General features: G+C 34.1%; 1 protein-coding gene and 1 long non-coding RNA gene across 3 annotated transcripts in view; one reads left to right on the forward strand and one right to left on the reverse strand.

Annotated features, from left to right (window-relative positions):
- The window catches only part of stet (stem cell tumor), a 127,611-nt gene that overhangs the window by 7,464 nt on the left and 103,462 nt on the right, over positions 1 to 16,685 (reverse strand). The window contains exons 1-2 of one of the 2 annotated variants that reach the window (XM_073075800.1): positions 10,654 to 10,959; positions 946 to 1,058 (exon numbers count right to left, since the gene is read on the reverse strand). In XM_073075800.1, the coding sequence (XP_072931901.1) occupies positions 946 to 1,058 (113 nt within the window). In that variant the 5' untranslated portion in view covers positions 10,654 to 10,959. Of the gene's footprint in view, positions 1 to 945; positions 1,059 to 10,653; positions 10,960 to 16,685 lie in introns of those variants that run through there. The other variant, XM_073075799.1, reaches the window with a different exon arrangement.
- On the forward strand, positions 12,280 to 13,520 carry LOC140744259 (uncharacterized). Its single transcript, XR_012102539.1, has 2 exons — positions 12,280 to 12,686; positions 12,864 to 13,520. It is a non-coding gene; the product is annotated as an uncharacterized LOC140744259 (long non-coding RNA).

Consider the following 16,685-nt stretch of genomic DNA (forward strand, 5'->3'; position numbering starts at 1 on the left):
GTCTGTAAGTTTAAAATAACTTATTGCCATGTTCTGTGTTTATACGAAAACTTGTAAAAACATTTTCATATAGGTAGGTATATTTATTTCATTTTGTCCGGAATAATCTTCTAAAGTACCTACCTACGTACTCAAATTTTTGGATGGCATTTTTAAATAAGATACATACTAATAAAGAACTTACTGAGAGTAAATTAGGTTACTTTTTATCTTAAAATATCTAAAGTTCCTGCAAAACCATCCAAAACTTACGTAAACAAAAAGAATTGCGTAATCACCCTACTTAGAACTTTTTGAACACTATACTGATCCCAGTTACTATGTGTGTTACATGAAAGTTAGGGTGTTGCGATAATGTTAGCCCGAGTCTGATCTGATTACAGCAATGGGCTGCCCCACCTACGGAGGTTACTAGGTAATCCAGTTACTCGGGTTATCAAATCAACGTATCGTGGGAGGTTAAATGTCCTCTGTTGAGTTAGGAAACTTGTAGTTGATAAAACTGTTCTATTCACTTTCCCTGTTTTCGCTATGTTTCGACTATCGATTTAGAATATACAATAATTTCAAGAATTTTTTATTAAACACTGACCAGTATTACTGAAAAAATATTAATTCTTCTTTTGTATGCATCTACTGAAAAAATATCCTTATGCGCTCTAGTATAGTTAAGGAGTTTGAAAGCACAAAATCTTATTTTAAAATTTTGTCTGGGTTAATAAATGATTAAAAGCTAACCGATAGTAGTCATTTTGTAGGTGATGCAAGACCGTTTGCTCTTTTCCCGATAGAGATAGCTATTTACCTGATCTTGATTCTCATATTTATCCCAACGCTGAAGCACATGTTGGATTAATTGGTCAAGTGTCAATGTAATTCTTGAAAGTAATCAAAGCTTGGTGTGACATCACGAATGCTAACTAAAAATGTAGAATATGTACGGACCTGGCAAAGAACGTGGGGTCCTCGAGCAGCAGATGGAAGTCGTTCTCGGAGCTGATCTCGCGGTCGCGCTGGTGCACCGCGCATCTATAGCTGCGTGTCCGCTTGCCACTCATCTGGAACAAATATACAAAGTTTACAAACAAATTCCTATAAAAAAATACGGTGGCTTAAAAATATGCCAATTCCACAATTTAGACGATTCCAACGACACCTCATATGTTAAAATCTGTGGGCTGTAAGGCTGCCAAATAATGTTTTTCGTTTTTATTTCAACACTAGAAAATATTGTAATGCTTTTAAAACTAAAGATAGTTCTGCTATCCTTAACCTTATGATAATTTTATATCAATGAAACGTCAAAAATGGCTTAACATTATATTGCAAACAAATTATCAAAGTAATAATTTTCTATGCTCTTTAGTTATTAATTATTTTTCAAAAATCCCGTCTGAATATTTCCCTGTAAACTCCCAATTCCAACTGTTATGTGCGTGCCGTTAAGTTTCGTAGTGCATTACCCTATTTTACTTCGGCAAAGTTGACCTAAAAATATCACCGGTATGATCAATATTTGTTCACCCGTACAATTATTTTGAAACAACAAAACGTATGAAATAATTTCCTTTGAAGAATTAAGAACTATGTTAGGTTTTTATTTCTGCCCAATAACAGTGTTAAGCGCTGCTGTGTTCCGTTTTGAAGGGTGTGGTAAGGGAGACATACTTTTCCGAGACGTTCCAGCTTAGTCCTCAGGGGTAGCGGCGCATCTGTGGCCGACCTCAGGTAGGAATATTTAATCCTATCTGGGGTTGATTACGGATGTCCATGGGCGGCAGTAGCCACTTACCATCAGGTGGACTGCATGCTCGTCTGCTACTCCTATATTATAAAAAACAGATTCGTTTCAATCCTTTGAGACTTTTTTAGCATCATTAAAAAAAAAGAACGCATGGAAACTGTTACTGCGACTGAAATATTATCAATAAGTCCAAGTCATTTCGCTTGTAATACTTCATATCACGAGACATGGAAAACAAAAGAAAATTCTAATTATCCTGCTCCACCCCCTTGTGAACAATGAAGAACAGAGACGATTGTGTTGTATTTTGTAGGATGTATCCTTTGAGGTCATCTCCGATATATAAACAAATAAACTGATTAGTACGATAGAAGGACAGACAGTATCGCGTGCGAGTCGGGCGGCCTTGTCGGATTAACTAGTATTCGTGCCCATATTATTTTTAAGTTAGTAGAATTACACCAATACCTTAACTGAATTTTATATGAACAAATGTTCGTAATTGCATTTTTATTATTAGAAAAATCAACGATGGAGATGGATGAAAAGGCAAACAGCAAATAGTAACTTTTAACCATTTATGATTCGACTCTGGAGGCGCCACCGCTACTCCTTTCCTTATAAGCTTACATTTCAGTGCTGCTGTGTTACGGTTTGAAGGGTATGGTAAAGGAGACATAATTCTCCGAGGCGTTCCGAGTTGATTGTAGAACTTTTTCCTAAAGTTTACGTTCGTTCGTGCTTACAAAATCGAACAAACGTTACCTACTCAAAATTATCATAGTATGAATAATAAATTCATGCTACTCACCACGAAGGGGTGTTTAATTAAATCGTTTTGACCATTTACCAAAGTGTAGGGCCGCAGCAGACATGCTACTTTTAATATCCAAGATCGACGACGCTACTTTTCGGAAACTATGCGCAGTGATCAAACGAAACAGCACCCAAAAGTTCGAGTCGGTCGCACTTACTTTTGGAAGCTTCATACAGTGTCAACTCAACGCATTTAAACGCGATGCAGCATTATTGTAGTCGCAAAAACGCGCGTTTTCGCGACTGATTGCAGCAAGTCGTCACAAGGAAACGCCTCATCGATTTATACCCAAAACTGGAATAGTCGACGCTAAAATAGCACGTCTGGTAGGGCTAAAGATTGATGTGACTGCATAATATATTATTAGGCCAAGTGCTTACCGCAAACGGTTAGCTCTATTGGTGTTATATAATTGCGTTGACGTCATACCTAGGCCTCAATGTTAGGTCCAAGGTAAATTGGATGGTTTAATTCAATTTACTTAAATGCATTGAACTTGGATCATATATAATGCATAATATTAGTTTATCTTTTGTTCAATGCTATTTACCTACGTAGTTTAAATGTAGTAAATAACTATATAGTCATTTTAAGCATTTTTATGGATTAAGGTAAGGTAATCTACCCTAGATTGGCGCTGTGGGAAAACCGTATTAATGAAATCGAAGGTGTTTGCGACCATATTTTTAAAGTTTATAATATTATACACGGAGATAATTTTCAGTGCCGATTTACCTAACATACCTTATTAGTACTATAATCTTGTATAACATCTTCATATCTTCATGTTTGATGAGATTGATTGTCCAAATGGAATCAAATTAAATCACATTATCTTATTCGAAACGTAATTTGAATAAGATTAATTTTGAACGTCAATAACCTATCACCACTTCACAAGATGTTTCTTATAAGAAGCGGTTTAAAAATACATGTCTATAATACGACGAATTAAATGTTCTTATTCATTTTACGCAGAGGAAAAAAATAGTACCTACATTATTAAACTGAATATATCTATCTTAACAGTACCCTTAGTATGACTTTTTACGTTTTGACAAAAATTACTGTTTTGATATTTGTTTACGTATTTACCCATAAATTTCCAATCAGCGCCTCTAGCGGGTTGTATCAGAACTGATTGGACATATATGGGAAATACGGAAACAAAAACTGTCATTTTTGTCAAAACGTAAAAACTTATACTAAGGGTACTGAAGTAAAGTGAAACAGTAGTAAAGTGTGTGGATTATGACGTTCCGGCGATTCCGTGGTCGCGCCGCCGCCGGCTGGCTAGTTTCCAATGCGTATGATTATCGACCCTCAATCCCACCCCCAATACCAACTGTAGGTACACCTCCATTTGCCTGCTGCTTAAAGTAAATCCAATTAGTGACTAAACTCGGTAAGGAAATCTAGCAGACCTATTAGCGGTAAAAAGTTATTATAATAATATATTTAACAAGTAAATTAAAATTAAGGTACTGAAAATTTCAAACGACGTTAGACAAGAATTGGTACAAATTTTCTATTACTAACCGCATATAAAGAAATTACTTCTAAGTATGTATATCATTTAATGATAGTTCAAGTCGGTATAGGGATGAGGGATAAGTATCGCGTATCCTTAGCTGTGGCAGCGAATGTCTGTCTTAACGCAGTGCCACCCTCCAAATCACCCCATCGCCGCCGATATGTCTGTCAATTTCGTTTAATCTACTCATACTAAGATTGTGTATGGAACTTAACTTATGTTAGTAAAGAATACTTTTAAAGGTAATACGCATTATCAGAGTAATAAAGTTCAAATTGTAAATGGTCTTTACCGGCCTTTAAATAATAGTCTTACTTGAAGACTATTACACGTACGTTGCTTTTAAAGAACTTATTAAAACCATGTTATTCAATTACACTACCTCCCTTCAAACGTAACTCATACTAAGGGTACAGTTGACAAAAATTACTGTTTTGATATTTGAAATACGTAAAGCATTTGACCATAAATTTCTGCTGCTGCAGCGTGAACACGCCTAAAAGCAAAAATAGGATTACGGAATGTTTTTCCATCTTCAATTCCGCTTCTTTACTCATCGAAGTTCCTAGCAACTGCTGTGCGTTTACGCGCCTATATATATCGCGTTAACTGCCTCTTTATAGGTTAGTGTTTTAATTCGAATTATATTTACAAGTTAGTGCCGGCACCGGATTTATGTGTCGCGCAATCGCGGCGGCGACGCTAGGCTGGCTCGCGTCCAATGCCTATCGACCCCGCCGCCACCCTAATACTACTTTTCTAGTTATTTTTAGGTATTTTTATACGAACCTAGATAGACGGCACTAGTAAAAATAGTATACTTTTACAGTTGGTAATTTTTAATTTTAAATAAACTACCTGTTCATTAATGACACTTTCTATGCCACAGATCTGTAGGTATCTAAAGGTCTATATTCTACGCCATAATATTATTATGTCGTGGGGTATCCTTATCTTGTGAGGCCTCATACACACAAAGACACCCAGACACCCACGTCTGAATAAGGTGTCTAGACCTCGAAGAATACTCGGGATCGAACCCGGAACGTTTTCCGTAGCAGATTAGTTGAGACCGCTGCGTCACGGGCGTGTATAATGGCGAATTGTCTTCGTAAATAGTACAAAACATATTTACGGCTTAGAAACTGGTACATGATAAACTATGGTTAAACCGATGTATGTAAAGGTTAATTAATCACCTTGTAACAATCATTCGCCATTAAATAATTATGATTCATTTAATTAAGATTTTAATATGGAAAAGGCTTTTATTTGTGTCCATCAATTAAATATATGGGAAGACAATGTTGAAACTAGTTGTAATGAATTAGTGATGTTATGTGTGGTGTGTTATGGCAGGACTGTGGGTAGAGTGAGAGGCGGCGGTGGTGGGTGGCTCGCCGGTGAACGACTGCTCTAGTAGAGACTAGAGATGGCATTCTCAAGATTTTTTTATAAACATCAAATATTTTATTTTTTATATTCACGCCTAACGACACCTGGTGGAAAGCAGTCACGTCGCCTATGGACATTTGCAACAACGGAGGAGTCGCCAATGCATCCCCGGCTTTGAAGGAGAGCACTTTTTGCATCCCTCTTGAAGAGCCCCATGTCATAGCGATCAGGGAATACCTCAGGAAGAAATTCATCCCACATTTTGCACGTACGCAAATAATCAACGCACTTTCCATTAACGCAAATAATTTTGTAAATTGGCAATAAATCATTAGTAAGTATTAGTTAATGTGTTTCGTAAACTCAACTTTATTTTGGCAATTTTTTATAATGAATAAGGATGTACAAAAATATCATACTTATTACATAATATCAATCAGGTCAGTGACCAATTAATGGAATTGTGTTTCCTTTATACTGATTGGAGATTATGAGAATATTCCATAACGCTGTAGTAGTGCAGGTATAGTGATCATCTGATATAGTGGTGTACCACCATTAATCGACTATGAACCAATCTCTAGTCATGGTGTACCAACGACCGCCCGCGCTTGAGTTTCCTAACTTTGCTTTGCAACGAATCCTGCATATAGCAGAGAGCCATGGGCGTATTTAATAAATGTATACTTAGTTGTGTAACGAATTAATAAATATTTATCCTTATTATAGTCACATTGTTAAGTATTAGTATAGGTACCTTAGGTCACGACAGGTCACTTAGGACATTAATAATGACAATTGAGTCACAGTTTTAGTTCATTTCGATAGGAAAATCGCGCCGCGGTCCTGCGCGCTACGCAAAAATGCAAATACTGTAATACATGATAGCACAAGTATGACCACAACACATTCCCTTACTTACAAATATCTCAATACCTATTTACTCGTCGTAATTTACGCATTGATCCACACAGCCCATCCCTACGCGAGCCGCGATGCCACCGGACAACCGCATTGTCTCCCCAGTCGTTCAACTCGGATTCCCACGAGATACGAATTGTCCAATGCCAAAACCCAAATAGCCTAGACGCGGCGCAGACTCCGCTAAATCTGGCCGCCGATATCCGCGACTCATTTAGAAAGCGCCGCGTGCGACAAGTGCCGACAACCGAGTCGACGACGCGAAACAATTGTTGCTAGCGTCAATAAAATTGTTGCTAGCGGTTCGTAAGCACCATGTGTTTATCCGCAAACTGTATGTGTACTGTTTGTTATCAATAATACTGCCAGTGCAGTACGTGTTTAACAACGCCGTTATTAATAATATATCTATGTATTTCCTACCTAAGATCGATTATAAATGGCCAAATTTCGATCTTTGGTATATAAAATTTAGAGTATTTGTGTAATGTGCGTAAATAAACTCAAACATGTCCTTAATAAATTACCATTTTCGATCATTCGGGTGGATAATATCGAATACCTACATAATTGTACGTAGATAGTCAGGTCATAAATAATAATATACATAACAACTGGATCGATTGTATTTTTTAATGCCAGTGTAATGATAATGTAAATAAAAATATTGATAAAGAAAACAAAATAAAACACAATTTGAATTTTTTAAACCAAAAATATGGATGTAGTAAAAATTACTTAAATTAATCAGTCTGTAGGGCATTTGACCTTCATAAGTATAGCATGGAGCAGGATTAATAAGTTTTGATATTTTTGTGCACTATTTGTAGGAGAACAAATAGTATGTACTAATTAATAAAAGATGTACAATAATTATTTTCTCGTTAATAAAAAATTGAAGAATACTAAAAATTACAATAAAAACTTTCTTAAAAAATTAAATATTGATTTTCGTTCATTGGGGAAATTTGGTTAATTAGGACCACTTAATTTGTTACGCGTTTATAATCTATATATTTTTATTTGAGCTTACTGAATACATACGTTACTTCAATTACACATTTTTATTAATAGCGTTTTTATTTACGAAATTTACGAGAAGGTATTTTAATTTTTACGTTTTAAGGGGGTCATGATGCCTTACAAACCTTCTTCGGATGGCGCTTGTTCATATTGTTGTAATATTGATAGTTTAACTATGAAAACTTACTAAGTTTTGGTAGTTAAGCTGTTCGAGCGCCAGTGGGCGCCAGTGGGTGCGGTGGGTCGGCGTGGGCGCCGCGTGACTCACGTCGACATCCGACACGTCCGATACGTATCCGGAACCACTAACTAGGCACTATTGCCATTGCCCGTCAAACGAGCGAGCCTACGCGACGCACCACACATTTCAATAGACTACATTATTATTCATGATTAATGTATTATATTATATGCACAATGGCCTCAATTCAATCGTAACGTTTAATTTTTTGTCAATGCTTGTTTTAAATATTAAAATATCAAAGTCCAAGACTGATTAAAGCCGCGTAGCCTGCGGACACTGTTCAGGATAGGATATTTACCTTTTGTCATTATTGATTATGAATCATGATTTAATTTAAGTATTTAATTGGCCAGTTTTGGATTAATTTTACACGTAATAAAATCAGATAAATCAAAAACTTCCATACCTTTTGTATCTTCGCTTTCGCTATAAAAAGGTAACATTTCTAAGTTAAATGCTGTGAGTGAAGGTTTATCTAAATCTAGCATATTAATGTTAGATTTGGTGTAATGGAATGATGTGTTGGGCACGTGAACGCTGGGAGCGTTCCCACGCGCCCACCTCCGCACCATTATGTTCTAATCTCTTCAAGTCTCTTTGCATTATTACGATGCCGAGAAAGTACGCCATACGTTTTGCAAGCGGGAAGCAAATGAATTGCGGAATTCGAGTATAGGATTTAAACAAATATTATAAAAGAAACAGGCTCCTCGCTTTAAGATTGGTATAATAGGTATTAATGTATTATGTTAATTTAATGATTCCATTATCTTTATGTCTGATTTGATATCAAAAAGATAGAACAATTTATTTCATTTATTGAATGTTGAAATTTATTACTCAGGTCTGATAAATATGCCCCAGGAGGCACGCGCTAGTGCTTGTCTTGACAAGTTTGAGCAGGTAACCTTCAACTCCTATACGATGTGAATACATATCTGGCAAATATATAAATAGAACGTATTGGTATTAAAATGAAGATTTGCTCATTTGCTACATTTCTTTCAATGTTTAATTTTGCCGAACGACGAGGTAAACAGTGGACTTTGATTAATGGTGATTAACATAACTTTAACCAATTGCTTAGTTAACTTAAGTCATGTCAAGATTAAGCATGTAAGTGGTCTCGTTTGCGTTAAATTCCGATGGTTAGTGAGATTCATATCAATACAGTGTCATACCGTGAAGTTGGTAGCGGTTGATCCACATAAAAAATGGAGCATAAATCAGGCTGGGTTTCCCAGGCGATTATGTACGCTCGTGATTTTAGGTGAAAAGAATTATCTATTTTGTGTCGATATCGAACCGAATGCTTCTCAATCGATTTCATGAATCCGTCACTCCGATTACAACTGACACAGAAGTTAAAGATGTTAATGTTTTTTTAAATATTTTCGGACACCTTAAGGATACAATTTATTTACGGCATTAGGAGGATTTGAAATAACTCAATGTAGACATTGTAAATGAAATATGTCAAAATAGTGTTGTTATGAAAAATAACACACAAGTAGAAGTAAAAATTAAGTTACTAACTATCGTCCTTTGCCAAATATTCCTACAAGAGCATTTAACATAACTTTATAAAGGACACTGATAGATTTAATATTATTTTAAATAAGGCCATACACGAAATTCAACACGGTAAAGGCATTATTAGGATTGTAATTTATTATTTATAAGTTTGTTAAAGCTATGTAGATAAGTATATCAATTTTTAGTATCATAAAGTTTGTAATAGAAATACCAGGATCATAGCATTTGAATGTAAACCTTTTTGTGTCCAATGGGACTGGCTGGATAAGCAGTAGCTGGGCACGTGCCACTCCATACATTTATAATTTAAAGTAATTGTTGAGTTACAGTATTATATTTTGTTTTAAGGTATGATTTTGTTTATATCCATAAATTTAAGTAAGCCACATAGTGCTATTTACGACAACACACCCTTTTAAAATAAATAAATAAAAACATGAGATATGATGATAATTTATGTTTTAAATAGCATAGATACTTCTAGCGTAACAGCAATTGTAATATGAGTGATTATAATCTAAAACAATGCTTCTCACAATTATTAAATAAATTTCAATATTATATTGTAAAGAATCCTTTATTCAATACTACTTCCATGTGAATTAATTTAATGGATTAAAAATAATATTTAAATATTGTTACATAAGAGGGGTCTAGAGTGGAAGAACCCATTGTCATGTAATTGTGGCGGCACGGCTGCCACATTTTTTTTCTGTCTTATAGCTACTAACAATATTTGCGTTATATTCTTTTGATTTGAAGAGATAACCTTTGATTTTGGGGTACAGAGCCTGCAATGGGCTTCTGTTCTTTTTGGAAATTGTAACATGATTTTTAGGTGAGGTGGATGTCCGTTTTATCCAAAACATACCCATAGATGATTAAAAAATGTTTATCGTAAATTTAATATATTAACAAATTTAATAAGTTTAATAAGACGTAAATTTAATAAGAGCTCAAACTATTGTGCTAAAAAATATGCGATATTATAAACGACAGAAAATCATTTATTTTATTTAAATATAATTGAAAGTCTATAAGTAACTTGGCATAAATTATCACGTAAACATTATGCATGGAAAATAATTAAAATAAAATTATGTAAAGTATCAAAACATATTTGTTGTCCTATACATAGCAATGGCAATAAATAAATCAAAGATTAAAATGAATTATTTTATCTAGTCAAGTTTAATAAAAATATAATTATTTCTATTATTTCTTTACAAAATTCGAAAGTTATATAAAGTACGAGTAAATAAAAAATATCACATTAGTTTTATAAACAGCAAAGATTACTACTACCTTTCATATTTATAAATATTGTGAATGGTTTCTTAAAAGTGAAAATAAAACTTGAATTAAAAGTACTGTAATAAATAACGAAAAAGGTGGCAAATAAATGAATTAATATTAAAAATAATCATCAATATACATACCCATTATTTCCGAATTAGAAGACGCAGCAGTAATAAGTTGTAAACTTTTATCAAAAACCGTAAAACTAATTTCACTGCACTTAAAAGTCACTATTTGATCAATTAAATGAGGTAGATGAGTTTACTTAATATTAAAAAATATTATTTTAATTTGAATTTCGAACGTAAAGACGATATCGTGATCGACAATGTGAACGGGAGCGACACACGCTTCCCCTTCGAACGCTTGTAGCAGACTGAGTTGTTTAGTTCGTTTGTTTCGTGAGTTCGTCGGTCAGGGGGACGATCGTCGAGTTTAGTTTCGTGCGGTCGAACACACCGCGTTATTTTTTTTTGCCGGGCGGGAGTGGTGGTTGAATTCTATGGTTTTATTGGAGAGGGAAGTTCCGTTTCCTATAGTTCCGATACTTACGAGTGTAAAAAATGTTCGTTCTTTGATTTTAGTATTTGGAATTGTTTTGTAATTTACCTACTGGTTATTATTCAGAGAATATTGAAGAAATAATAATTACTGACTCACTAAAAAACCATTTAATAAAACACAGGGCTGGTCTTGACATTCAAAAAGCTTACAAAATAACGATTTTAAGGATTGAATAGTATTATCCAGTTTTTTCAAATTCCACTAATTACCTATTCCAATTTGCTAACACTAATATTATCTACTATGATTAATGAAATAGATGCGGCGATGCCGATGCATCATGCCTACGAAGTCGAACCACTGAGGCTTTACCCCCGCCGTTATGTGCATTACATAATAACATACTTAATAATTAATCGATAAAGATTCTTATGATAGTACGCTGACATCTATTAATAAGAAAATCCCTGGGAATGTTGGCGTCTTACGGTCTTACTCAACGACTATAATGGAACAATAGTAGAAAATAAATTATGTGTGGTAACATGCGAATTCTCTGTTTCTATTCACGTTGTTTATTTTCATTGTCTTAAGGGATATTCGGCAGAACACCTCTTAGATATGCTTACATTCGGTATTAGCGTTTGCCAAGTATAACTTAGTTCGAGCCAGATTTCATTTACTAATTGTGGGTGTGTAATGGTAACTCTGTGCAAGTAAATTGAATTGATGAGTTTGTATGTGTGCGATATTATAACAACTAGAAGGTGGTAGAACCCTTTGTGGTTCGACTCCGGCGGCACCACCGCCACACCTATTTCTACCTAATAACAGCAGTGTTAGGCGCTGCTGTGTTCCGGTTTGAAGGGTGTGGTAAGGAAGACAGACTTTTCCAAGGCGTTCCAGCTTAGTCCTCAGGGGTAGCGGCGCATCTGTGGCCGACCTCAGGTAGAAATATCTAATATAATACATATGTCCATGGGCGGCACTAACCTTGTTGCACTTGTTCGTTTAGCTGTACGGGATGATTTTGGTAACTATAGATACCTATTTTAACCGCACTGATGATAACTTACATTTATAGATTTCCGATTTAAAAAATGCCTAAAAATTATTTATATATCAAGTACTACCTACTATATATGCAAATTACGAATCAAACTCGCATATTCATGGTTCCATACAAGAGTAAGTTTTCCTTTGTCATAGTTTTACCTAATTTGAATATCAACGGGCTATATTGGGTCTAGATGTCATATAAAATTGGGTACTTGACAGTTATAACAATAAAATATGAAATATATCCAATATGATAGCTTATAAGTAAACATAAATTATGCAGTATTTAGTTTAATTTTTAATACGTTCTAAGTATTTTCATTTTTTAAAAGAAATTTTCGATTTTTTATCTGTGGATTTTAAATCCCAAAACGGCGACAGTGCTGCCTTAAATGTTATGTGACGTCACCACATGCATAATAAACAAGACAAATAAAAATGATATCGTTTGCTGTTAGAGTTGGTTGAATTTATGTTGTGAACCGAAATGAATCCATAGTATATTAAAGCTGATAGCGTAAATCTGCTTAAAGAAGATATACAATGCAATAAATAAAAATGAATACAAAAACTTCCGTGAAATAACCTATGGAAATCACAAATAAACAACGTAAGTAAAATATTCTTTATATTTACATTTAATCATTTCGGACATTTAAAACATTTCTTAACCGATTTCCGATAGAAGAAAGGTTGTGTTTAAGTGATTATCAAGCTTTTTAAACTATACTTATATTCTTATGTGAACTGCTTTAAGGTTATTTATTGGTTATATTTATATTTTCAGATCTTCGCGACAGTCGTATAGTGACGACGCTATAGGCTATGTGCAGTTTAAGAGGCAGGCAAGTTTGTGTTTCATGAAAAGTAAAAGTTGTCCTGAATACAAGGTACATCAAAAGTCATGCTCAGTGTCCATGACTGTATATGAAAAACAAAGTATTATTAAATGTGATGACTGTCCTGCCTCCCAAGGAGGCAGCAAACATGCAGTAGCATTTTTAATGTGGAGTCATAGAAAGTGAGGAACCAAAAGTTTCAAAGGTGGTCAGCACTGAAGTACATAAAGTAAAGGAAATGGGAAATAGTAGTTCTTTACTTGAGTACCCTACCCAACAAGATGAAGGAAGGAAAATGACCATACAGTTGCTGTTATTGCACTACAGATTTCTCAAAATGACAATGATAAAAATTATATATCTAGTTGTTACAGAAAATACTTTTAAAAATGAAGAAAGTACACACTCAAGCAGCACAAAAATTCAGCTTAGTAAGAGCTTCAATATACAAGAAAATAACAGCTTCAAAATGCTTTGAGTTTATCTGTAGTAGTTCACAAAAGTGTATAAATATATACAAAAGTTCTACGGTGTGTACTCAATAATAGACCCATATAAACCTAACAAACAAAGCAGTCGGTTAATAAAAGATTAAAATTAGCAAATCATGTATTTTTAATTATACAGTCCTATAAGTTAATCCGTGCACAAGTAATAATAACTCAGTCATCGAAATAGTTTGTTTCTTATTAATTACAGAATGAGGCCTTAAAATAGAGAATTTTCGTAGACGTCTTTTAATTCATTTATTTTATTCTTAACTAATACTATTCTATCTCTATTCTTATCGTAGACATCTTTATAATATATGAATACTTTAACTTGCTGTTTTGTTCTGATTACATCCGGGTTTGATGATTTAGAGTAGAGGAATCACTCCTTATTCTTTTTTCTCATTAATACTTCTATTATATGTTTGAATCCTCTGTCTGCAAGTTCTTTTAACGTTTATGAGATTTCGGTTTAGGAACGTGTATAAGCAAATTTGTTAGGATATTTAGCGATCGTACTTGTACACATCGTCACTGCACACGTCTTATAACTTGTCATTTATTTCAATTTTAATTATAAAAGCTAAATAACTCCCTATTTTCTTCCGAGCGTTGTTTGTTTACAGTATAATGACGTTTCGCCATAAAATGACACTTGACCGCCTGATTTAACGCGACGTTCCGTTCACCGTAAAGAAACTTTGTTTTTTATTAATAAATAGCCCTTTTTTCGAAAAAGTGATCAATGAAAGGCATATATAATACGTATACTAATTCATTAAAACACTTTCCCAAAAAGTGTCAAGTAGCCAATTGGGTCTATTTATATTGTTTAAATTGGCAACACCAATTGCCATATGTCTTAAGTTCATTTTCCTAAGCCGTTTCAGGTGTCGCCTTCAGTAATAAAGCAAAGACAATTGGGCTTTAGGATCAGGGCTATAACAAAGAGGTGTAATTAGTGTTGCAAAAATCTTTGTTTGGTCAAATTCATTGTTATTGTTTATGGATATTGGTCCAAAAGTCCAAACATCTGTTTGCCACATGTTTTAAGTTCATAAAGGCTGTTAATCTGTTTCAGGTGTTGCATGGTCCTTTCAGCACAATTTTACCATAATTATTACCATAGGATCAGGCGACTAACAATAAAGGTGCAATAAGAGTCTTGCAAAATTCTTTGTTTGGTCCAATTCATTGTTATTGTTTATAGATATTGGTCCAAAAGTCCAAACATCTGTTTGCAATATTTTTAAGACTATGAAGGCTTTTAATCCGTTTCAGGTTGCATGGTGCTTTCAGCACAATGTAGATAGACAATGGTCTTTGAAACCTACGAGTAATTATTGGTGATAAAAATTAAGATTGATTAAAATAATACAAATACCATGTTTTCTATTTATTTATTTTAAACGACATTTCGCGGGCATTCGGGGACATGTGCTTGTCAACCCGATAATGCAAAATTACTAAGTACTTTTTGGAATAAAAAATAAGTGCAAATATTATAGTAAATATACATATTTAATTTATAAAATTATTAAATTTAGCAGTTCATTATGTTTCACTATGTTTTAGTTATCAGAAATGTATAGTATATCTCCACTAGTTACTTAAGCGTCTCGTAATGTTAATAGACCCCCACAATACCCAAATACACTAGTTATGTGCTATCGTTATATCGTTATATGCAAGGCCGTAGGCACCAGTACCCTTACCAGGAGTTTTTACGTTTCGACAAATATGACTGTTTTGGTATTTGTTTACGTATTGGCCCATATGATTTTCTAGTTCTGACACAATCCGCTAGGGGCGCTGATTGGAATTTGTATGGACAAATACGTAAACAAATACCAAAACAGTCATATTTGTCGAAACGTAAAAACTCCTGGTAAGGGTACAGACTAGCTCGCCTAAACGGCCACAACCCTAGTTACGATATTAAGACAGAACTGTAGGACTAGGTTACCCTAATTAAGTGAACTTAATTACGCTTTTTTAATACAAAGTGAAAATTAGTAGTTCAAGAGACGGTTTCGCTAATAATACTTTTTTGGTAAAAAAATCAAAAAACTTGCTTGTCTAATTAAATTAAGTATGAATAAATTTTCGCGTGTATAGGAATGGAAACAGATGGCGCGGCGGTGTTTTATCTCTGGTTTCACGCATTGTTAATAAGGGCGATATTCTGAAAGGATCCTAATAATAGGGTAGATACATTGACGTAAAAAAATAGGAATATGATTTTAATGACATAAATTACAAAGGGAAAATCAACACTTATTTACTTGCGCATTAAAATAAGGTAAGTATGGTTATGTTTCGCATTTAGTTATATTTATTTGCGTTGACTTGAAATAAAATAAGTTATGATAATACATAAATTACGATGTTTATAACTACTCGCATTACGAGTATTTCAAAGACGTTTAACTATACATAATTATAGCAGTTGCCTTATAATTTTGATTTTTAATATGCATGTAAGTAGAATCTTCTCTATGTAGATTTTAATATCTTATGCTTATGACAGAAATAAAATTAAATAGAGAGTGTATAATAAACCAATGTTCTGATATATTTTATTCATGCCTATCTAATATTTTACTCAATGCGCATAATATCTCAGACTAGCTGACCCGGCAAACTTTGTACCGCTTCAAAATGTATTTATCAAATATATTTCATATAAAATATAACCTATGTTACTCGTGGATAATGTAGCTTTCGAATGGTGAAAGAATTTTTAAAATCGGTCCAGTAGTTTTTGAGCCTTTTCATTACAACCAAACAAACACAGTTTTCCTCTTTATAATATTAGTGTAGACAAGACTCAAAACTAGGAATGTACTGCCAAAACCACAGAACATGGTGTCCCCACCAATCAGTCAACACATGCGTTTAACTATTAGCAACAAAGCAGGTGGGCGCCATGAGGTCCGTAATTCGCCCAATATTTATTCACAAAATGGCGTTAACACAATTCCAAAGTCATTATGCCGTCATTTGGCGAGGTGGCTCTGGTAATGACCTTATGTCAGGATGAAGGAACTGTTGGGAGGTCCCGAAACATAGTGGATTATAAATACCTTAGGAAGTTGTCTCTTACTTTTTTTTAGAAATGTAAAATAAAGTATGTTATGTCCGCAAAAAGTATAAAATGATTATCTGTCGTCTCTTTGTATGACTTAAGTTAAGACTGGAAACAGAACAGACTTATTTTAGCTTAATTTTAGTCTAGTCCAGGCTTTTACTGTCCTGGGGTGTATTTACTCAGAAATC

Source organism: Epargyreus clarus, unplaced genomic scaffold (assembly GCF_041222505.1).
Source record: "Epargyreus clarus isolate Ecla_fem2 unplaced genomic scaffold, WU_Ecla_fem_2.2 ptg000008l, whole genome shotgun sequence".
NCBI classification, from domain to species: domain Eukaryota; kingdom Metazoa; phylum Arthropoda; class Insecta; order Lepidoptera; family Hesperiidae; genus Epargyreus; species Epargyreus clarus.